This window comes from Gossypium arboreum, chromosome 5, assembly GCF_025698485.1.
Source record: "Gossypium arboreum isolate Shixiya-1 chromosome 5, ASM2569848v2, whole genome shotgun sequence".
NCBI classification, from domain to species: Eukaryota; Viridiplantae; Streptophyta; class Magnoliopsida; order Malvales; family Malvaceae; genus Gossypium; species Gossypium arboreum.
The window spans coordinates 5,234,492-5,257,130 of NC_069074.1; the positions used below are offsets into that span (position 1 = coordinate 5,234,492).

A 22,639-nucleotide genomic window follows, 5' to 3' on the forward strand; every position below is an offset into this window, starting at 1 on the left:
ATAATGGGCTGTACCTGAACCAGCCTTCAGTCATTTCCAACTTAAAACAAGAGTACAATAGACATTATTTTAGCTTGCAACAGAACAGGGCAGCTTCTTCTTCATTCTTGAACAGCAGTATTACATCAGTAAAAGATCCTTGTATTGCATCAAAACCTACTTTTCAACTTAAAATAAAGGCTAATTTAACACACAAAACGATATACCCTGAAAATCCAAACATATTAAAAAATTGGAATAACTTATATTTGACATGAATAGTTGCATCAACAATGTTCCTTGATCATCAAAGAATTGAAAACCGGCGTCAGTTCCATTTGGTGTAAAACTATATTACAAAGTTCCCACAGAAATGAAAAACAAATGCTAAAACCAATAGACTGATCTAGAATGTATCTGTCAGTGATTCCTTTTTTTTTCTAAGCTTCCTACCATTGTTTTTCTTCAAGATCTACACTGTAATCTACATCAGCAAAGAACTGCACATTTCTGAACTAATAATACACACATTAAAGTAGCAATCTCGCTTATACTTCTTCATCATAGTCTTCGTCATCTATTCCCCCATTTGAATCAGCAAGTTTAATAGGATCAATAGCCATCTTCTCGATTTCACAAAGTGACCAACCAGGGTATTCTTCTCTATTTTCACTATTTTCAGGCATGTCATCTGTTCTTGGACTAGCAGCAGCAATGGATGTGATCAAGTCCCCATTCTCATCCAAGTCTGCATTGAGGTCAATGTTCCGAACTGGAGTTTTGATGTTCTTCCCTGCATGATTATGTTTCTTTGACTCATCAGACTCTACCACATCATCAGGCACGTGCCTTTCCAAGCTTAAATCATGCTTTTCTTCAAAATAAGAAATGTCGAGGTCATCTTCGAACTTTCCACAATGTGCAGCAGTCTCTCTCCCTGCTGTTTGTCTCCCTCTACCTTGACCTCTACCTCTGCCCCTACCCCGTCCTCTGCTTGAGCTAGTAACATGGCAACTCTCATGCTACAAAAAAGAAAAAGCCAGAGTGAACACAATTTCAGGTAGTCAGCGACTCGTGGCATGAATTATAATTGCTACCAAGACTTAAACTGGTCACTAAAGGCAGCAAATTAAAATTTCAAACTTGCAAGTGCATTCTTCTTATAACTCCGAGTCCTCCAACCCGAACTGCTTTCAGGTTGGACAGTAGAAAGGGCATATCCATGATAAATACCAAAGAAAATGAATCAACTTACCATTCTGCTCTTCTTTGACTCATCATCATCAGCTACTTTCCTGTAAATAAATTTGTATACATTAGCAACAGTATAGATAACCAACTTGCTTCATATATTCACTGATAAATATCAAACTGTTGAAACCTTTTTTTGGGAACATGACAATCCTCGGCAGCAGCATCCAGACCACCTAGGTCGGGAACCTTACCAACAATTTCTCTAAGAAAATCAAAAACATTAAAGCCCTGTACACACTGCTTTCTGCAATATCAAAACCAAACAAAGTTAATCTCAATATGTTTAAAGCCCAATGTCAAGTGAAAGATCTAATTACTAAAGAGAACAGGATTAAGGGCAATTTTTGCTTACAGATGCGAAGAATTTATAGTCTTGGCACCCTTCATCGTAGTTATTTCATATGTTCGATCACATAAATCTTGAAGAAATAACTCCAATGCTTTAGCTGCAAACATTGATTACCATAAATTTAATAGAAAGTCCATTAAAGGTCAATTAAATAGCAGGAAATAGCACTTTCTCAACACCCCCCCCCCGAAAACCCTAATAGGACCTCAGATTCAAAACTGGAAATTTCAAGTTCTAACCGTTGGGATGTTCCTTTTAGGAACAAAACAATAATTAAATTCGTCAACATATTTGTCTAGAAAGGGGAAAATCAAATGTACTTACAAACAAGCAGAGGAACAGCCATGGCAATTTTTCCAATATCTTCATCAGCTTGCATAATCTTCTTTATTCGAGCCTATAAAAGCAAAAAAAATAAACATCGATTAAAATTAAAACGAGTTTCATAAGAAACTTGTACAAATTAAATAATGCTCCAAAAAATAGCTTTCTATTTATTGGTACTAATTGACAGAAAAACATATAAAAAACAAAACAAAATAAAAGCAACAACTTATCTATGTGATGAGATTGACTAAAAGATGTATATACATATATAACATGTTATTCGAAAATATTCTGAAGAGAAACAAGAAAAAGGAAGAACTTACGGCTGGGAAACGAGTATCAAGTTTCCTCTTCATGTTTTGCTAAACGTTGAAGAGCAAAAACCCTAGAGAAAGAAAGTTACAGGGAAAACAAAAAAAATAAAAAGAGAGGGGGCGGGTAACCGGCAAAATTTTCGATTGAGGTTCAAATTTTCGTGAGCTCGTACTTTTCTGACCTATCTTCTTTGTTTTATGTCAACGCACGGTAGAACTGTCTCCCGGTTTAATTGTCCAAGTCGATCTAGACTCTAGAACTGTCTCCCGGTTTAATTGTAGACATGATTATGGGTGGCCCGCCTGAAGGCCCGCTTAAAATGTAGAAAGATTTGGGTAAAAATATTAGTTCGAAAAATAAGTTTAGATAAAAAAATAAAGGCCGTTTAAAAAATGAATCAGGCCGCGTGTAAAATATTTTTTGTTCGGGCCTGACTCGACTCGGCCCGAATTTACTAAATGATAAAAATCTACTTTTTATGTTGCAATTATTTTATTGTTATTTTTAAATATTGTATAAAACTTATTTTATTGTTAATTTTGTTATTATTTTAAAGGCATTTGTTAATTTTATTATTATTTTATACGTATTTACTTGTTAAGTTGCATTTATCTTAATGTTATTTAAGTCTACATATTTTTAAAATTTATTTTGAAGTTTTTAGTATTTTTGATGTATTATATATATTTTAAAATTATTTTAAAATAATATAAAAATTAATATGGGTAGACCGAGTCAGTCCAGATTTTAACATTTTTATTTAGGTCGGGCTTGAGCAAAATTTTAGACCATTTTTAAGCCGGGCTTGGTCTAAGTCTAATAAATAAGCCTAAATTTTTAGTTAAGCCCGACCTTACCCAACTCATGATTACCTTTATTTACTTGTACTTACATTGATTAAAATAAAAGTTAAATAAATTATGTAATAAATTCAATAAATACATATATGCATCGAGGGTAAGAAAACTAGCTGGTCTAATAATGAAACTTTTCTATCAATTCTTTTTATTTGTTTTTGTATATTGTATATAATTCATATTATAAAAAGCCAGTTATATAATATTATAGAAAAAAATATTAAATGTCCTGTTAAACGATTTATGTTTGAAAAGTACTTAATAGTAATATGTAAAATTATCTGAAATTAAATATAGATAACATGTTTGTTAATTTTGTAAATATAGATAATATAAGCTAATGTAAATATATTTTATTTGTTTATTTACTATAAATGTATGTCAATAGAATTTAAGATCTATAACAAATATGAATGATATTATAAGTATGCAAAATTCTCTTTATTGCAATCTCATGTGTTTATCAATGTTTTCGTCACATAAATAATTTTTGAATGGATATCTTTAATAAATATAATTTCGCTTGTTAAATATTATTTTCATTTATGTTATGATTTCCGTAAGTTTTATTTTAAATCTGAGATAATAAATTACTTTATATAACTGGTTTAATAAATATTATATTTCATACTTATAAATGATAAAATGAAATGTAAAATTTTGGTTTTACAGTAAAGTTAACGATCACAATTTAAAGCAGTGGACCCACGACATTCTTATCTTCTTATTTTTCTTTATTTCCCCCCGTTTCTCTCTTTCTTTTTTTTCCTTTACTTTTTCTCCTTCATTCGATCTTCTTATCTTGTTTGAATTGAACTTGCCAACTTTGGGCAGTAGACCTCTCTGCTTATCGGAGATCGTCATGCTGGTGGCTTGAGCCGTGCTCTTAGGCCTCTCTCTACACCTTTGTAATCTAGGAGCAACGGTAGCAGTAGGAGCAGCATCAACATGGGGAACAACCATTTTTTTATTCTAGATCGACGTAAAACCTTGTTGAGCCAATACGTTCATAGCCTTAGACAATTATCAATAGCCTTTTTTTTACAGCATTAAATGGAGTTCATTTTACTCATTTATATTAGTCCAATTCATGAAATCTACTTGAAGCCTTAATTGTATAGAATTTAAAATTTTTAAGACTTTCATATTATAAACAAGCTTTGATATCAATTGTCGATGTAATTTTAACTGTACTATTAGGTTTAGGGAAATTCAACTATAAACAGAGGTCTTTCCATTAATTGTAATCATTTCATTCAATGTTATAAAATAAATTGAGAGCATTTACTCAAACATTTGACATGTTATTGCTTTCTCGTGGTTTTTTGTTGGAAAATATAGACGTCACTTATAGAGTTGTCAATGGATTAGGCCTTGCTAAAATTTTAAGCCTGTTTGTTAGGCCCGAATCTAGCTTGGCTCAAATAAAAAAGTTAAAACCTGAGCCTGACCTGGCCTACCCGAATTAAATTTTTTATATAAAAAATTTAAAAATATAATACATAAAAAAATACTAAAACATTAAAATAAAAATTTCCCAACAAATTAGGTTGATGTAACGTAACAAACAAATGCCTCTAAAATAGTAACAAAAGTAACAATAAAATAAGAATTATACAATATCCAAACAATAACAACAAAGCAATAAAAGCATAATAGTGAAATGGTAGCAAAATAGTGAGAAAACAACAATAAAATAACAGTTTTTTTTTGTCCATTTGCTAATTCGGGTCGGGCCCGAGCTATAAAATTCTTACTCAAGGCTTGACTCACTTTTTAAACGAACCTTATTTTTTGCCCAAGCTTATTTTTTGAGCCTATACTATGCTCAAATCCTCCCACTTTTTGGATAGGGCTTCGGGTGGGGCGGGTGACCCAACCTATGAGCAGGTCTAACCACATATATAATTAATAATAGTAATTACATGTTATTATTTACTATTATAAAATATTAGCCCAAAATAAAAGTAATTTAATTTGGTTAAGGTTTATGGAGCTTTAGTTATTAAATAATGTGTGGGCCAAATATGTGTAGATACTCTAGTAACTATTTATAATTGATAATGAGTGGATTAAAAATTAGGGTTAATATGTAAAAGTTATTATAGTCTCCAAATTACACATATAACTTTTTTAATATCCCATCTTTATAAACGAGTGAGTTACTTTCTCTGAATTACTCGTGTGCTAATTTGAAAAATCAAAACTATAGAATCAAAGATTTCAATAAACCAATAGGTTTAAGTACGCTTTTGCATTTAGTTTTATTACCGATGATTTTACATGATAGATTCTAATTTGATAAATTTTGTATAACAATGTTATGGTTCAAGTACATATTTTGCTTATTCACTTGAGAGTTTACTTTCATTTTATTTTAGTGTTTAGGAGAATTTTCCCTGAAAATTCTTAGTTTAAGTGAATTTAAAAGAAAAGAATTAACTAAACCCAGATTGTTTGCCAAAATAAAATTTTAGTCGCATGACATTATTACCAAGTTAACCAATATGTACATTTTTCATAGGCTTACTGATGGATTTCATAATCTCATTGGCAACCGAGATATTAAACTATTGAAACCCAAAATTTGCAGTTGAAATTGTTGATTTAGTATTGGGAGGATGCCTGCCAACAACATACCGAATGAAAATGAAAACGAGTAGGTTTAGTACAAACAAATAAGAAAAAAGGAATGAAAGAAAAAAAGAAAAATGATAGGACCTATCGTTTTAAATAAAATATTTTAAAAATCCATTGCTTTAATGGCATAATGAAAATAATAAATTCAGATAATTTGAAGATTAAATTGAAAATTTTTATAAAGTGATGATAAAAATAGAAATAGTTAAAAGATTAATGACTGTTAGACTAACTTAGCAAAGTAAAAAGATACAAATGAAAAATTCAATTCGACTACAGTTTGACCCAATTACCGTAAGCATGGATCAAAGAGCTGCTGGATCAGGAAAACTCGTTAGACAGATGTGACCGGTAATATACGGTCCCTAACAGTCACAGACAAAGGTTGTCAGACACAACCTTATTCCGATAAAATCCATTGACATAAGGGGACAAAAGTACAGGGCATCACCTGACCGGTTACCGCTTTCTTCGGTAAAACATCAGTACAAAATTTCCCGCCCTTTTCCTTCCTACATTCCAGGCACGTGACCAACAAAAATAAGTGTTTGATGAATATGAGAACTGTATCAGTCTAAAAAAGAAGTCAGCTTTTGGATGCAGAGATGTTTGTGAGTTGGTCAGATCCGAATTTAAAAAAATTTAAATTTGGATTCGGCGTAATTCGTTTGTTAAAATTTAATTATAAAACTGTACAAATATTAAAATATAAAAAAAATATTTATGTATTTCATAACAGTGAATTGGGTAAGCCGGCCTGAAAAAAAAAAAAAAAAAACTAAAACTAAAACTAAAATATGGGCCACACAAGTCGCCTAGCTTACGAATGTTTCTATTTGGATCTTATATGAAGTTAAATTATGTGAACTTTAATTTCGGTTAGTTGAAGACACTGTGAATAATATTTCATTGAACCTCAAAAAATCACTATGAATAATAGGATGCAATTGGAATAGGAGGAAACTCACGAAGCTGATATCAACAGCACTTGGAGTCGTAACATTTGAAAAATAAGGGGATTAGTTGGCCTTTTCGTTGAACAAATATTCAATTACAGCTGTGTGGAATAAACTTAGACCCAGGACTGATAAAGTGCAGTAGCATCGAGTATTTTGGTCCAAATTCCATATATTTAATAGGTAGCAATTTGAAAATGAGAGGTGTATTTTTTTTAGATTGCATAACCTTAGAGATATCCAGATGACTTATTACAGTCTAGTTCTTAGTTAAAACTGGAAGGTGAATTCTATTATTTCACTCCATTGTAAGCATGCGTACTTTGTAATGTTGCAGCAGCTAGCCTGGTTGTTTGGATAATATAATGAAATTTACTAAAAAGAAAAAGAAAAGCTATTTCAATAGATGAACGGACTTATAAAAATTCAAATTATCATCTGATTTAATTTAACCCATAAATACTTTTAATAATAATTTATGATTTTTTATTCAAACATTGTTAAAATTTTGAGGGAGATGAAAAATTTTCAGTAGACTTTGAGGGAAATTATAATTTATTTTTTTACAATAATGGGATAAAAATCTTCATTTACGTATAGGCATTATTATATTAATGTAGAGAAAAAATATAATTAACATTAAATTGAGAATAATTCATGACATGTATATTTTAAATTAATATTATTTTCATATTTTTATCTGTTTTACTCTTCATTAATTTTTTTATATTTTAGTGCTGTATAAATATGTATATAATATTTAAAGTTCTTAATCTCATTGGTTGGACTCAATTAATAACAATGTATTGCTAATTTATTTTCTGCTCGATTGTCATAAATTAGGTGTTGCAAAAATAAATGCATTTTAATTTTTGAGCTACCTAAAGAAAATGAAAACGAGTCTATTATCGTCTTATTAAAAATCAAACTTCTCAAATAAATGTTTATTTGAAATATATTTAAATATGATTTCTAATTATTTTTATCTTGAAATAAATAATTTTTTTGAAATTAAAATTTTACTCATCCGTGATTTCTCTTATTAGTTTGAAACATGTTCACATCTTATTATTTATATACTAATTTAATAATGGTTCTTAAAAATATTAAGAATGTAAAAGTCTTCAAATTTTTCAAAAAATTAATTAAGCTTGTCTTTTTTTTTGTGCTCAATTAAGCACTTGAACTTTCAAAATGCATCAAAAAGGCCCTCAAAAAATCCCTGCTTTTATTTTTCACTCAATTTGATACTTGAACTTTCAAAATGCAACAAAAGATCCTTAAAATAAAAAAAACAATTAAGCCTATGCTCTTATTAAAATTAGAAAAAATTATAAAATAAAAACAATAAATTTTAGAAAAATTATTAAAATTTAATAAAATATAAAAATTACAATTTATTAAAAATAGAATTTTTATAAAAGCGTGAAAAAAGAGAGTAAAATTTTAAAAATAATAAAAATTAACAACCCTTAATTTTTTCAATTAAAGTCATTACGTTATCGCTATATAAGATGATATGTGGCAAAAATGAAAAAAAGTTATAAAAAATTATAAGATACTTCTTTTATACGATATTTTTTATAATTTTTACAAAATTTATATTTCTTTATATTTTGTATAATTTTCTTACAACTTTATAAAATTTTATAATTTTTTTATATTTCTATATATTTTATAAATTTTTTATGATTTTTATAAAATTTTACAATTTATATATATATTTTTCTATTTGAATTTTTATTAAAATTTAATAAGAGTTGTAGTTTTTATTGATTTTAATTTTTATAATTTTTAATAAAAGTAGTGGTTTAATTACTTTTAAAAAGTTAGAGAGTTTTTTAATGCATTTTGAAAGTTCAAGTATCCAATTGAATGAAAAAGAGTAGAGATTTAATTAATTTTGAAAGTTTAAGTAACTAAATAAGTGTAAAAAAGTAGAGATTTAAAATATATTTTAAAAAATTTGAGTGTTTTTACATCATTAAGCTTTTTAAAATTTATTTAAAATATTAAATTTTATACTAAATAATATTTTTATTTAATTTTTACAATTTAGTTGAAAATTGCGATATCTTATCAATTGAATTAATCGCAATTAAATGTTAAATGTAACAAAAACAATACAAAATATATTTAGTTTGGAATAAGTCTAAAACCGAGTGTAGACAACCGTACCCCTTCACTATTTTATCTCTCCAAAACCAGTGAAGTAAGTGGAAAGCAAACCTTCTCTCAGATTTCCATATTACTACGACAACCACTATTGCTTTCTATCTAATCCAAAATAAATAAAATTTAAAAATATATTGTTATATACTTATAAACTATTAAATTTTAAAAAAATTGACAGAAAAAAAAAAATAGAGGTGAAAGGTATTATTTAGGTGAATAAATAATTTTTAAATTTATGGAGTGTGGTAGTTCTTCTGGTTGGTGATTGATTGTTCTTTATTGTTCCATTAATCTTTTTTTTTTCCTTTTTGAAAAGGGAAAAACCCTAAGCCTAAAGGCTGGTTTATTATTTGCCCTAAGCTTTTGGATCTTGCCTCGATTCGAGTTAACTTCTCGATCTATTGTGTTGACTCAATGTCCAACATCGAGTGAATCGCTGAGAAGTTGAAATGCGGAGGAATTTTTTTTGGGTACTTTGTTTTTTGGTTGATTGTATATTTCAATGTTAATCTGCGAAAATGTCGGCTTCGTTAGCGGCATTCGAGCGGCCCAGAGGGGGAGCCTCAAACACGGTAACATATTTTCTACTCTTTTTTCTTTTATTTTTTAGTTTATTTTTTGTTTTTGTTTCTGCGTAAATGGAATGTGAATAAAAAGGAAGTTTTGGGGATCTCTATTGTTTTGTGCTTTTTTTTTTTGGATTGATAATGATGTTATAGGTAATGAACTTTTGATTAAGGGTTTACATTACTATTTTTGGTAGAAGTTATTTTATTTTTTCAGATTTTTAAATTGAACTTCAGTTCAGCTGTTTTTTAGTAATATTAATATCATTCAATTTGAAAGAAGGAAATGCGTTTAAGAGAATTGCTGTAGCCAGAATTTCGAAAACTTGAAATACATAGGTTAATAACGTTGTTCTGATCATATGAGAGGTCACTGGAAGCATTTAAAATTTTACTAGAGATTTTAATTGTGAAATTTCTATGTAAATAGCTAAACTAAAATTTGTGTTTTCCTTGTTTCAATATATAACTTTTTTTAAGCTTACGAATTTTGTACCCTTACAAAAATTATAACGGCATGCATGACTCAAATCCTTTCTTCCCATCTCCTTAATTGGGCTTGGACGATCATGCAACATCAGCTTTTTGTTGTGTTACAAAGAGAATTTGTCATACTATTGAGTATATATTTAGTGACTTAAAAAGCATGGTGTAAAATTAAATGAAATCAAGATGGGTAGATCACATGAGATAAGGAAAAAAAAAATTGTGGAGGAAGATAGGAAATTTGGCCAATATATGTTTTTGAAATATATGAATTTGCACTTCATTCCATTCCCACTGCTACATTTCTTTTGAGAGATGTAAAGTGTAATATCTTCTTCCACTGTGTCTTAGAGATATCAGTGTCTTACGGATTTTGAATGCCTCAAATTATTGTCCACAATGTAATATATTTTCCAAGCTGCTTTGTATGACATTGAATTGATTTCCTTTCTGTAGTCACATCTTAATATCAGCTGGTAAATCCATGTGTTGGCACAACTATAAGGTAGTTTATAATTCTTGAGAAAAACAACCTTGTCCATTAGCAATAATCATTGTCTAATCAATTCAATCTGTAGTTTCTCATTTTTGAGAGATTAGCATAGGATTAGCTGATAGTGTAACATTAAAATTTTGAGTTTTAGACTTACCTCCAATGCTGCACGTGTTGTATCTGCTCCCTTGAATTGATTAAAATCTCTTTCTGCAAGAGTATAATTAGTTTTATAATAGACATTTGGTTTTTGTTTTTGGTGATTGACATGTGAAGTTTCACAGGTTTTCAAGAGTGGCCCTCTTTTCATATCCTCAAAAGGTTTGTAAAGTTTTTCATCGCTGTCTCCTTCACCATCTTTAAATTCTTTTCATGATTATAACTTGCATCAAAAGTTTACCATGTCCATATCTTGTACATGTATAAGTAATAGTTATATCTATTTATTTTAATTATTGAAGGAATAATTGTCTTTATTTATAAAGATAAGGAAAAGCAAGTTGTTTATTTGGGACGCACATATTTGTATGTCTGTCTTCTTGGTAAACCATGTTCAAGTGTTTGTTCTTCTTTAGTGGTAGTATCAGTATTAATTTTGCACAATGCATTCTTGAAGTGAAGAATCTTGTTTTTACTCCATTATCTTTAAATTTCGGAGGACATCCATCTTTCATATTAATATTTGTTAAAATTGAGATCTGCATTAATTTTTTCCGATACACTTTTAACCGCCTATTCTGATGTCTGGGTCCTGCTTTTATGATTATGTTTATTCTTTGATTCAGATATCAAAATAGTTTGTCTAAAATTATTTTTTAAGTTTGTGTTGAACTTCTGCAGGGATCGGTTGGAAGTCTTGGAAGAAGAGATGGTTTATCCTTACACGCACTTCCCTGGTGTTCTTCAAAAGTGATCCTGTTAGTGCTTACCACTGTTTCCATAATTTTAGTAAATTATAATATGGCTTATAATTTCCCTAATTTTCTGTTCTACTGATTTTTAATTTCTACATACTGCCAATACATGCTAGTGTTAAGGATCTGTTGTCTGATTATTAAGTTCATAGTTGTGTGATGTTTATTGGTGCTGTATCATATTCAATATTTTAGTTGTTTCTTTCCCTCACTTTTTATGCATATGCACACATCATGTCTTTTCAATGTTTCACCTGTGGGAATGGTTTAATGGCATATTTTAAATCATTCAGGATTTTGTACATGTAATACGGAGATTAGGATATGATTGATTGTATGTAACACCGTGCGATACAGTTATTTTAGATTTTCTCACTTCTTGATGTGCTATGCTATAAAAGAGAGAAGGACAATCTGATCATTGCCTTCTAATGTTTCGAATGTTCATTAAAAGTTTGCTTTCATGAGTTAATTGAAACAAATCATGAGTTAATTGAAACAAATGCTTATTGCTTTAATTTTCTTGCAGAGTGCCCTACCACAAAGAGGTGGTGAAGTTAATTTGACTTTGGGGGGTATTGACCTGAACAATTCCGGAAGGTGTGGATAATCATTGTATATTTTCTATTATGGTTTGTCACAAATGTCTTGCTTATAGTTCCTCTTGTTTGCAGTGTTGTTGTTAGAGAAGATAAAAAGTTGCTGACTGTGTTGTTTCCTGATGGGCGTGATGGACGGGCTTTCACTCTTAAGGTGTATCATGTGTAATTGACTATTGTTTCGGCTATTATTTTAGGTATTTGTTTCTCTGGACATATTTGAATTCAAGATGCTAATACCTTGTTACTTGCTAAATTCAGGCAGAGACATCAGAGGATTTGTATGAGTGGAAGACAGCTCTAGAACATGCCCTTACACAAGCACCAAGTGCTGCACTTGTCATGGGACACAATGGGATTTTCCGAAGTGACACAACTGATACAATTGAAGGGTCATTCCATCAATGTTTGTTCCCCGTAGTTTCTTCTTAAATTTATTTGATGTTCATCATTCCTTTTTGACCTATTCTTCTGCATTTCTTTTACTTATTTTTGTTAGATTTTTGCATTCTTCTTAGGGAGAGACAAACGCACTGCTAAATCATTGGTTGTTGGAAGACCAATTTTGCTTGCGCTTGAAGATATTGACGGGACCCCATCATTCCTAGAGAAAGCTCTGCGATTTCTTGAGAAGTTTGGTAAATGATGATTTTAAATTGATTATTACTTTTGTTACTTGAGCTGTTTTTTCCACTGATGGAAAGTGAAGTTTTTCTCATGGACAGTTGTCTAGAAAAGTGTATTCTTAATCTTTGGAATTGGTTTTGTTAAGCATCCAGAGGTTATATTCTTGTGATCTTAACATTAGGCAAGCTGCCTGACCATCCATTTTGTTAGCGCTTAGGAGTACAAGCTTTATGTAGTAAAACTGTATGCTTCTGTAAGTATTTGTGTTATTTATGTTTTCTCTTTGCATGCTATTAGATTGCAAATAGTCTGAAAGAAGTGGTTGTGTGGCTTTGGGCTGTCACCCATGCATGCACAAATAATCAGATTGCAATTCCTGTAAAATCGGTGTTGCTTTAAGCGAAATTACTTAGGAGTAAAATGAAACTGGCAATATAAATCCTTTTTACTCCTTTTTCTTTTCCCACTTGGCTGCTGATTTTTTATTTTGTGTAACATGGGGTCCTAGGCCTCCCCGTGCGTTGAAAATTAAGATCCTTTAGCAGTTTGCTTTTTCAGTTGTAATGCGAAATTTTGATGAACTTAGGGGAAAGTTATGCACAAACATCCTTTTGATAATTTATTAATTTTTACCTCATTCTATGTTAGATTTTCTGAGCTGTCATCTTGGAAGAACAAACTGGGAAATTTCTGAAACAAGTTGCATTTTTTCCTTCAAGTTAGAGTAGTCAGGATTTGTATTTAAACTTCATGAGCTGGTTGAGCTTGTTAAACTTAGTACTAGCGGAAGAACAAACTGGGAAATTTCTTGCTTCTTTATTACTATTTTCTTTTCACTTATAATATTGTTTCTGCAACAGGAACTAAAGTTGAGGGAATTCTGCGTCAGTCTGCAGATGTTGAGGAGGTTGATCGCAGAGTTCAAGAATATGAACAGGGTATCTCTTCATTTCAAATTGATTGTTGTTTTAGCACATCTGCATATTTGTATATCTGGGTCTCAATTATTCAAATGCTGTCTTACATGTCATCTTTTCATAACATAGGCAAGACTGAATTTGGTTCTGATGAGGATGCTCATGTTGTGGGAGACTGTGTAAAGGTAGCATTGTCAGTCATTATATCATTTATTATCAGATTCATGTTCATATTCCTTAGTCATGAAAGTTGTTTGATCCACAGCATGTTCTAAGGGAGCTACCCTCATCCCCAGTTCCTGCATCCTGCTGTACTGCATTGTTGGAGGCTTACAGTATGTTGAACTCTTTGCTTTCTTATTTCCACGTTTTCTCTGAATGTGTGCTTTTTTTAAAACAAATTTTATAAATACCTTCTTAAGATGTGTGTATTCTTGGGGCAAAATTTGGTGCATTATATGTATAGTTAAAGCAAAAAGTACAATCTTGGCTTATGAAGTTATGATGCTTCACATGCTCGCTTTACCCTGTACCTATGAGTTATTGCGTGCTGAGTTGATATATTGACATGCTAGCCTAGAGTGAATAGCATTCACACTGTCACTCTCTAATTCTTTTTTTGTGCATGAAATGATTGGACTTGAATGAACAAGCTTCTATGCTTTTGAACTTTAAGAAATATAATTTTTCATCAGCTTTTTATGGTTTCTGTTTGATTCCAGTCTGGTGCAACTGGTACATCTTTTCGGGGTGCACTTGTGCAGCTGCTATACTGTATAATATATCATATTCATTATGTTAAGCATAAAGTTCTGTCCCCATAGTTCTTTGATTCTTTTGTTTCTTCATAATTGTATTAGAGGAAACATCTCTGTAATAATTAATACTGTTGCTTTCTGTTTTCATTGGATAAGAAATTGATCGGAAGGAAGCTCGGATAAGTGCAATGTGCTCTGCGATATTTGAGACATTTCCTGAACCAAACCGTCGCCTGTTACAAAGGTACATCTCCCTGTCACTTTCTAACATTACATGTTATTACTTTTTCCCACATATTTGCTTCTGTTGAGCTTTATGGTGTTCCTGTGATTAAAAGTTCTTATGATTGAGTTTTTAATTTTTTTGAAAACTATGCATTTTATAAAATAAATATTTGTTTTGTTATTTATTTATTTGATAATGTGAACACTGCATGAATTGTAGACATCTTGTTGACATGAGACATGAGACATTAGAGATGAATGCAGAAAAGATTATTTTCCTGATCTCACTTTCTTTGATAAGAAAGTATGGCATTTACGGTGGCAGTGGATTGATTGAAGTATTTTCAGTTTCCCCAACATTTTAGTAATATATTTATATTTCTGAAGTTGTTAACTTGATATGCATCATTTTGTAGGATTCTGAAGATGATGCATACAATCTCATCCCATTCTAATGAGAATCGAATGACTCCATCTGCTGTAGCTGCTTGCATGGCCCCCTTGCTTTTACGCCCTTTATTAGCTGGTGAATGTGAGTTGGAGGATGACTTTGATGCTACTGGTGATAATTCTGCGCAGCTTCTTGCTGCTGCAAATGCTGCTAATAATGCTCAAGCCATCATTGCAACCCTTTTGGAGGAGTATGAGAATATTTTTGATGTAAGATGCTACCAGCTTCATTGTTGTTTAATATGGGATATCAATCTAAATGCTTTATGATTTCTTATGCTGACTGAAATTATACCTCTGATTTGAATGAGTTTAGTAATAGTAACAAGCTAGTACAACTGCAGTAAATGTGATGGCAATGTCATTTCATGAATTATTATTTGATCCAAACTTATGATTGCTAAAATTTCTTTCTCATCATTATAGTTTTAAATATTGTTAACCTTTGCAATAAACCTGTACACTAGAGCTCCTTTCATATGGCCTATTTGTGTGATTATTTTTGTTGTTTCAGGATGAAAATCTACAAAGATGTTCTATATCAGCTGATTCTCGGGTTGACAATAGTGGTAGTGAAGATTCGAGTGATGATGAAAATCCAGATATGAAAGACAATGGCTACCATGATGCAGAAAATGAAGCCAGTCCGGACACAGATGAAGATCCTTCACGTGTTCTCAGTGGGAAATTAAGTGAAAGCAGTGGTTATGCGGGCAGTGATCTCTATGACTGCAAGGTTCCTTTTATCCCCTTTCTCTAAAATAAAAACATAAGGATTATACATCAATGGCTGCACACTTGAATTGTCAACCGGTTAGGGGCCTGGCCCGCTGGGCTTGGAAATGACTCTTTAGTCCCAATTCTGGCCTGAGGATATTGTTATTTTTTTATATTAACAAATGAAGTTCTTTAATTTAAAATACGAATGGCTGGTTGCTGGGCCATGTCAGACCTGGCTAAGGTTTAGCTCAAGTTTTCATTATGTCAGCTTGACCCATCCCATGGAAACCTTTGCACAAACATGCAATGACTTACAGGAGAACTATTATGATGTTGCAATGATCAATGTTAAGAAATGATATCTGGATATCTTGGATGCGGAAAGTAGTTAAGAATTATTTGATGTGTTGGACTTGGGAAGTTGATGGGTTTCATACGCAATAACATTTGATCTTCTTGTTCTGTTGTGCATCCTCTACTGCTGGGAATCATTCATATTGATTCTTTGAGATTCTCTTTCATGCCATACAAGCAAGAAGTATCTGGGCTTGTGATTATCCATGAAGATGTGGAAGTGCTTCTATTCATAGAATTTGAGTGATTTCATCTGGAGTGTGTAGTTTTTAGATGGCTTCATTTGATGATAATTTCAAAGAGGATAAATTGAAAATCCATGAAGATATGGAAGGGCTTACTATTCATAGAATTCGAGTGATTTCAGCTGGAGTGTGTAGTTTTTAACTGGCTTTATCATCTCTATGTCATGAAAAACAGTGAGGTTTAATTAGTAGAACTTCAGCGTAAATAGTTTCATAACGTAAACTGTATTAATCATGTTTTGTTGCCTTAAGAAGGAAAAAGAGTTTAATTAGTAGAACTTCAGCGTAAATAGTTTCATAACGTAAACTGTATTAATCATGTTTTGTTGCCTTAAGAAGGAAAAAGAGTTTGTAAAATCTTATGTATCGGAAAGCATTTCCGTTTTTGTGTTATAGGTTGTTGGAGAACTTGAGTGATAATCCCTTAACTAATCCATTTTCTGTGTACAGGCATTTGGGGATGATGGTTCAGATGTTGTGTCCCCTAGAAACAATAATACTCAGGCTGAGAGTTCAAGCTTATCTGCAGATCCATTGCAGATGAGAGATCCTGACCCTCAACTTGAGGAACATGGCAGGCAAGATAAAGGAAATGAAAATCCAATTAATGAGATAGATGTTCCAAGTGTGTTACCTACTGGTGAATCTTACCGATCAATGGGTGAGATTCTGTCTTCAATGCATCCTGGCCATCCTGTATCGGTGCCTGGACTTGAATCTTCTACTGAGAAGCCAGTTGGTAAAGCTAGAGGCTCCAGTATTAACGCAAAGAGATCTACATTTTGGGGAAGAAGCAATGTGAGTTACCGTTTTATGATGCATTATGTAATTGCAAGGATCTCTCAGTTACATGCACTAGACATGTCACGTTTATTCAAGCACTTTCTGAATTGATTCTAATATGGTTGATTAACGTAGGTAAGATCTATGTCTTCATAAACTTTCCTACGAAGGAGATGAGAAAAAATTTTCTTTGAAGCAGTCTTAAGAAAAACGCTTTATTGTTCTTGTATCATTGCTTTGTGCTCCATTGCTGCATTCTAGGATTTTCCATCACACAAGTCATGGTTTAGTTTCTTTCATTTTCTTTTATCGTTTTTTATAAACCCTGCTTACAGAGGTTAACAAACAAACATGCACCTACAACTTCAAGGCCATAAGTATTCCATCATTCAATAGATAAAGCTCCAAACTATCCAGACATTGCATTTATTGTTCTCAGAATGTTTGTGGGTCATTTAGCTTCAACACATAATGAAGGAGACAAGAAAAACTTATTTTTGAAGTAGTGTTTTATTGTTCTAGTTTCATTGCTTTGTGTTTCAGTGCCACATTCTAGGATTTCCATCACATGACTCACAATTTATTTTCTTTCTTTTTCTTTTATTGTTTTTGACAAACCCTGCATGCAAAGCTTAACAAACAAACATAGCGCTTACAATGTCGAGGCCATAATTATTCCATCATTCAATAGATAAAGCTCCAAACCATCCAGACATTGCGTTTATTGTTCTCGTTTAATGTTGTTCACTGGTTTCTTTCATGTAAAAATTTGCTCTTAGCGGATTCTTTGGGCCCTGGACTTATTTGGAAGGCTGCTCGTTTTCATGGAATCAAATAGCATAAATGATTGCTGCATCAGCTAGCAAAGAAATGTTAATGAAAATCCTCTCTTTTCTTAGAAATTGTATTTGAATGACTTGCATATCTGACTCTTTTGGGTCTGGACTTATTTGGAGGGCTGCTCATTTTCATGCACTCAAATAGCAAATATTACTGCTGCATCAACTAGCAAAGAAATGTTAATGAAAATCCTCTCTTAGAAATTTATAATTTACATATATGACTTGGTTTTGATAATTTGCAATCTTTTATTTGGACTATATAACAGAACAAGCCTATTTCTACAAACTATTACTGTGCTCCTCGGTAAAGCATATGTGCATCTTGAATGTTGTACCTTATTTTGCTGGTGGATGTATATGTGCTCTGGTTTCATGCGGAAATGCAATGAGATGCTTTACTTATTTTTACAGTTTCTGTTGACAGAGGAAAACCATACTCACTTGAATCTTCATTTGCTTTGTCATACAGGCCAGAAAGACACCATCAATGGAATCTGTTGATTCTTCTGGTGAAGAAGAGTAAGTTACTCATTACATTTATAGCTTTCTGCTTTATTATTTGGATTTCTTTTAACTAGTATCTCTGCATTTGAAAACTTACTCAGGCTTTGTGTTTTTGCAATTCTTGCTTAGCACAAGCATGAATCTTAGTCCATCTTAAAATCTGCCTACTACTTTTAACTTGATAGTGTTGCATGATGCCATTTTGTTAAAACAGTGTGCAGTTGAGTTCTTATATTGAAATTGTCTAAAAATATCTTACATCTGATGTATTTGGTGTTTTTTCTTCTAGGCTTGCTATACAGAGGCTTGAAATCACTAAGAATGATCTTCAACATCGTATTGCAAAAGAGGTAAGCACTACCTTTTTGAAATCATAATATGCTTGACCAGAGAAATAGATTTTGTCTCCACTGACAGATTGCTTATTATTTTTGTAGGCTAGAGGAAATGCAATCTTACAAGCTAGCTTGGAAAGAAGAAAACAAGCATTGCATGAACGTCGCTTGGCACTTGAGCAAGATGTATTTCTTTCTTACCTATTTTTATTCCTTAGATATTAGTATTACATGTTCGGCAAGGAATTGAGTCTTAGAAATTTCTTGTTTGTGATCATTTTGGATTAGTACTATGTGCTTTACTTAGGCCCATTTCTATATATTTCTTGTTTGCTTTAGTGAGGAATTAGTTCTATATATTTTGCCTTATTCTAATTATTCTATTGGAGGAGGTCTTAAAATTTTCTGGATACTAACAACACAACAGGCTCATGAAGTTGCAAATTTCTTCAGTTGTTCCGTACATACATCCAATAAAAAATGCCTTTGGCAAGTGAGGGTTTTTGAACTGATAAAAGCTGCTTAGAAGATTGGATGAAAATCACTCTGCAGATGGTCATGCTAGGCGGTTTTGTGGCTTGCATTTACCTAAAAATAGATACTTTGAATTTATTTTCTGCAACTATGCATGCACAGAACAATTATGAGGGTAATAGTTTGGATACTGTTTGAACTAAAAGTATTGTGCAGAATCTGTAACTGTGAACAAACATCAATCTTCTTTCTTTCCAAGAAATGATTTTTCTTCAAAATTATGTTCCTAAATTTGTGTTCCTACTTACCTGTAAATTACTATGTAGGTCTGTAGATTGCAAGAGCAGCTGCAAGCTGAAAGGGATCTTAGAGCTGCCCTTGAAGTTGGATTGAGCATGTCAGCAGGACAATTTCCTAACTCCCGCGGAATGGATTCCAAGGTTGGTACTGATTTCAAGAGAATTGTTCTTTTTTATAAATTTAGCATTCCTCATTCTTATAACTTAAATTGATGTAAAGACGAGGGCTGAGCTTGAGGAGATTGCTCTTGCGGAAGCTGATGTGGCTAGATTGAAGCAGAAAGTTGCAGAACTCCACCAGCAGCTGAATCAGCAACGGCAGCATCATTATGGTTCCATATCTGATGCATGTGACCATTACCAACATGTCCAAAATCATAATTCTCAACAGTGAGTTATTGGAATCTTTCTGTTCATTTGATTCCTAAGCTTTCTCTGTCTAAACTTACTAGCATTGCATGGCAGATTCATGAGGTTATAATGATTGATATCTAGGAACCAATTGAAGTACATATTTCAGTACTGGATTAAGATTTCAAATTTCCTATCACCTGACTTGTTTCCAAATGTTAGTTCCTTGCATTAGGAGTTATCTTTCGAGCTACCTCTTGAGGATCTGAAACCCAACATATAATTTTAGTCAAGGTCTTTTTGAAGTTCTTTGGCTGTCAAGGTGAATTCAAGCCCTTAAGAAGATGGACTTCTTATGTATCTTGAAAAATAGACTTTCTTATAGGCAGATCTTGTTTAGTGTAGTGTGGGAGGAGAGCCATCTTTATACTAGCTAATTACTGATTAGGCTTGGTTTGATGTTTGGAAGGGATGTGGTTACTACCAGATGTTTTTAGAAAAAAACAACCAAATCTCGGAGAGGAAGAAATCTTTTACTGGATGGGTATAAATGGTTTTTTTTGTTTTTTGTTTTGAAGTGGTAGTTATTACATCTAATATGGTGATTTTGAAGGGTTTCTACTGATTGATGATTTATATATTGTTTTTATCATTTTTTATGAACTTTTTACTAGGCACTGTAGAACTACCCAAAATGGTAAACAGTATATGCTTATAATATTTGTCTGCTGAAGAGTTGAAACTCAATAATCTTAGTATGAGTTCTTTTCCTTGTGCTTAAAATGTGTATATTTCTGTAGGAGGTTTCTTCAGCAAGATTTTGATACAACCCTTGCTTTTGTTAATCATGAAAGGAAACAAAGAACAGAGTTGAAACTCAATAATTTTATTATTGAGTTCTTTTCCTTGTGCTTAAAATGTGTATATTTTTGTAGGAGATTTCTTCAGCAAGATTTTGATACAACCCTTGCTTTTGTTAATCATGAAAGGAAACAAAGAACAGAGGTACGTCTTCATTATGTTTTTGGAAAAAACCTATGCGTCTTGGTTGATTGAAATGAAATTTCATTGAGGATAAATTCTAAGAATTAGATCATGCTGGCTTTCATCATTTTACTATTTTGTTTCTCGTAGTATTAATATAAATCAGCCTAGCCCAGCCGTTTGACCTAGTTTAATTGGGACATTGAAGGCTGTTTGTCCTTTTATATTCTTCTTGGACATGAAAACGATCATAATGTTTGTTTGTCATTATTGTTGGAATGTTGATGAGCCAATACTGCTGAATTATATATGTGTTTGTTCATGAGTACCTGTGTTTCACCTTACAGAGGATACCTTTTTGTAGGAGAATATAGTTAGGGCTGTAATCAGCAAACCTGAGCTCTAATAACGTGAAGCTTGAGCTCAACATGAAACTTAGCTCAAGCTTGGGATAAATCAAAATATTCAAGCTTGCTTGATTACTCAATTTACATGCTCGTGCTCGAATTAAGCTTTTTAGTGTACAAATTTCTTGTGCTATTTTTCCCCCTTGACCAAACTTTGTTTCATTAAGGTTATACTTATTTTCAAGTAGTAAGCCATTTGCTCTGGAGATGTTTTCTCTGCATGTAAAATTGACTGATGCTTGTCCAACTTATGTTTGCCATGGATTAAGGAGTTTTATTGGTGATGACAATGAAAGTTAACTGATGATGAGCACAGAACGGTGTTAGTACTTTTAATTTTTCCGCATCAGTACCTGTGCTATGATTTCCTTTGAACTTGCTATGTTTTTCTTTCTCCATGTCTTCTTGGTCGTTCTACTTCTATCACTTTAAATATATATTGATGTTCGGTCCTCATTTTATCCACTCTAAATGTGCATTTTAAAAACTGTTTGCAGGAGAGTTTGCTAGGGCCAGACTGGAGGAATGTAAAAGGACAGGAATTGGCAGTTGGAAACAGCAGCAAGCAGCCTACACGAAAGCAATTTATGGAGTTGACAAGCTTGAGTGACTCAAAAAGTACTGAGCTGTCCGTAAATATGTCTATGGATGAGGTTACTTCTGCCTCTGTCCCATCCACTTCAAGAGCAGCAGAGGTAACACTGACTGTTTGCTTGTTTCTATTCTGTAGGTGACATATTTTTGCCTACTTTTAAAATTTGACCATTGGAAAACTAGTATCAGAATCTAATCATACGAACAATCTGGCTTATACCTGATCAACTATTGTATAGAATAGTTAGTAGATACTGAATCTGCTATGATTTGCAGGTGATTGATTATACAAGACATCCGTCAGCAGCTTCATCGGCTCTGGTAGAATTAACAACACGTCTCGACTTTTTCAAGGAAAGGCGTTCCCAACTGATAGAACAGCTTCACAATCTTGATCTGAACTATGGAACATCCTCTCAGGAATTTTTATACAAACCATCATCATCACCCCCTTGGAACTAGCCAGTGAATCTGGAGGAGCAATGTTGTCTCGTGTTGTTGTACATCCTAATTTGTTGCATGTAATCTCATTTCTTATCTTTTACTCTCTTTTTTTCCCTTTGGTTTGTGAAGGTGATCGGAGTTGTAATCAGAATGTTTTAAATTTTTTATGGGACATTGTAAAGAAAACCAGTAACATTGTGGATAGCATATGGAGCTTAGGAGGTATGCATGTATGTATCTGAACGAATATCTTTGAAGATAAAACGTTTTTCCCATTTTGAGCGCTATTTTGTATTATCATTAGAGACTGCCAACATGCATACGAAGTGGCTGAGCCTATGTCAACTCACTGTCTCGCGGCTTTCATTGGTAGAATTTTATCTGGTCATAGAATCAGCTCTTATGGCCAAACACTA

The 22,639-nt window shown here is 32.2% G+C and overlaps 2 protein-coding genes across 5 annotated transcripts; one reads left to right on the plus strand and one right to left on the minus strand.

Annotated features, from left to right (window-relative positions):
• Window positions 1-224: 224 nt before the first annotated feature.
• LOC108450716 (uncharacterized) lies at window positions 225-2,472 on the minus strand. Its single transcript, XM_017748464.2, has 6 exons — window positions 2,233-2,472; window positions 1,907-1,979; window positions 1,586-1,679; window positions 1,361-1,477; window positions 1,235-1,274; window positions 225-1,001 (listed from the first exon to the last, which is right to left on the minus strand). The coding sequence occupies exons 1-6, from the start codon at window positions 2,263-2,265 to the stop codon at window positions 528-530; spliced, it is 831 nt and encodes a 276-aa protein (XP_017603953.1). The 5' UTR covers window positions 2,266-2,472; the 3' UTR covers window positions 225-527.
• A 6,359-nt stretch (window positions 2,473-8,831) lies between these two features.
• Window positions 8,832-22,498, plus strand: LOC108452948 (rho GTPase-activating protein 7-like). 4 transcript variants are annotated; one of them, XM_053028861.1, is made up of 23 exons: window positions 8,832-8,889; window positions 9,169-9,424; window positions 10,674-10,718; window positions 11,238-11,314; window positions 11,841-11,911; window positions 11,986-12,064; window positions 12,172-12,316; window positions 12,429-12,548; window positions 13,398-13,475; window positions 13,584-13,639; window positions 13,720-13,789; window positions 14,369-14,456; window positions 14,854-15,097; window positions 15,402-15,623; window positions 16,657-17,004; window positions 18,301-18,350; window positions 18,625-18,685; window positions 18,773-18,856; window positions 19,471-19,584; window positions 19,664-19,833; window positions 20,730-20,799; window positions 21,683-21,880; window positions 22,056-22,498. In XM_053028861.1, the coding sequence occupies exons 2-23, from the start codon at window positions 9,355-9,357 to the stop codon at window positions 22,239-22,241; spliced, it is 2,646 nt and encodes an 881-aa protein (XP_052884821.1). In that variant the 5' UTR covers window positions 8,832-8,889; window positions 9,169-9,354; the 3' UTR covers window positions 22,242-22,498. The 4 variants fall into 4 exon arrangements, with proteins under 4 accessions (XP_052884821.1, XP_052884822.1, XP_052884820.1 ...); XM_053028862.1 differs by having other exon boundaries at window positions 10,682-10,718; XM_053028860.1 differs by lacking the exon at window positions 8,832-8,889 and having other exon boundaries at window positions 8,897-9,424.
• The last annotated feature ends 141 nt before the right edge of the window (window positions 22,499-22,639 follow it).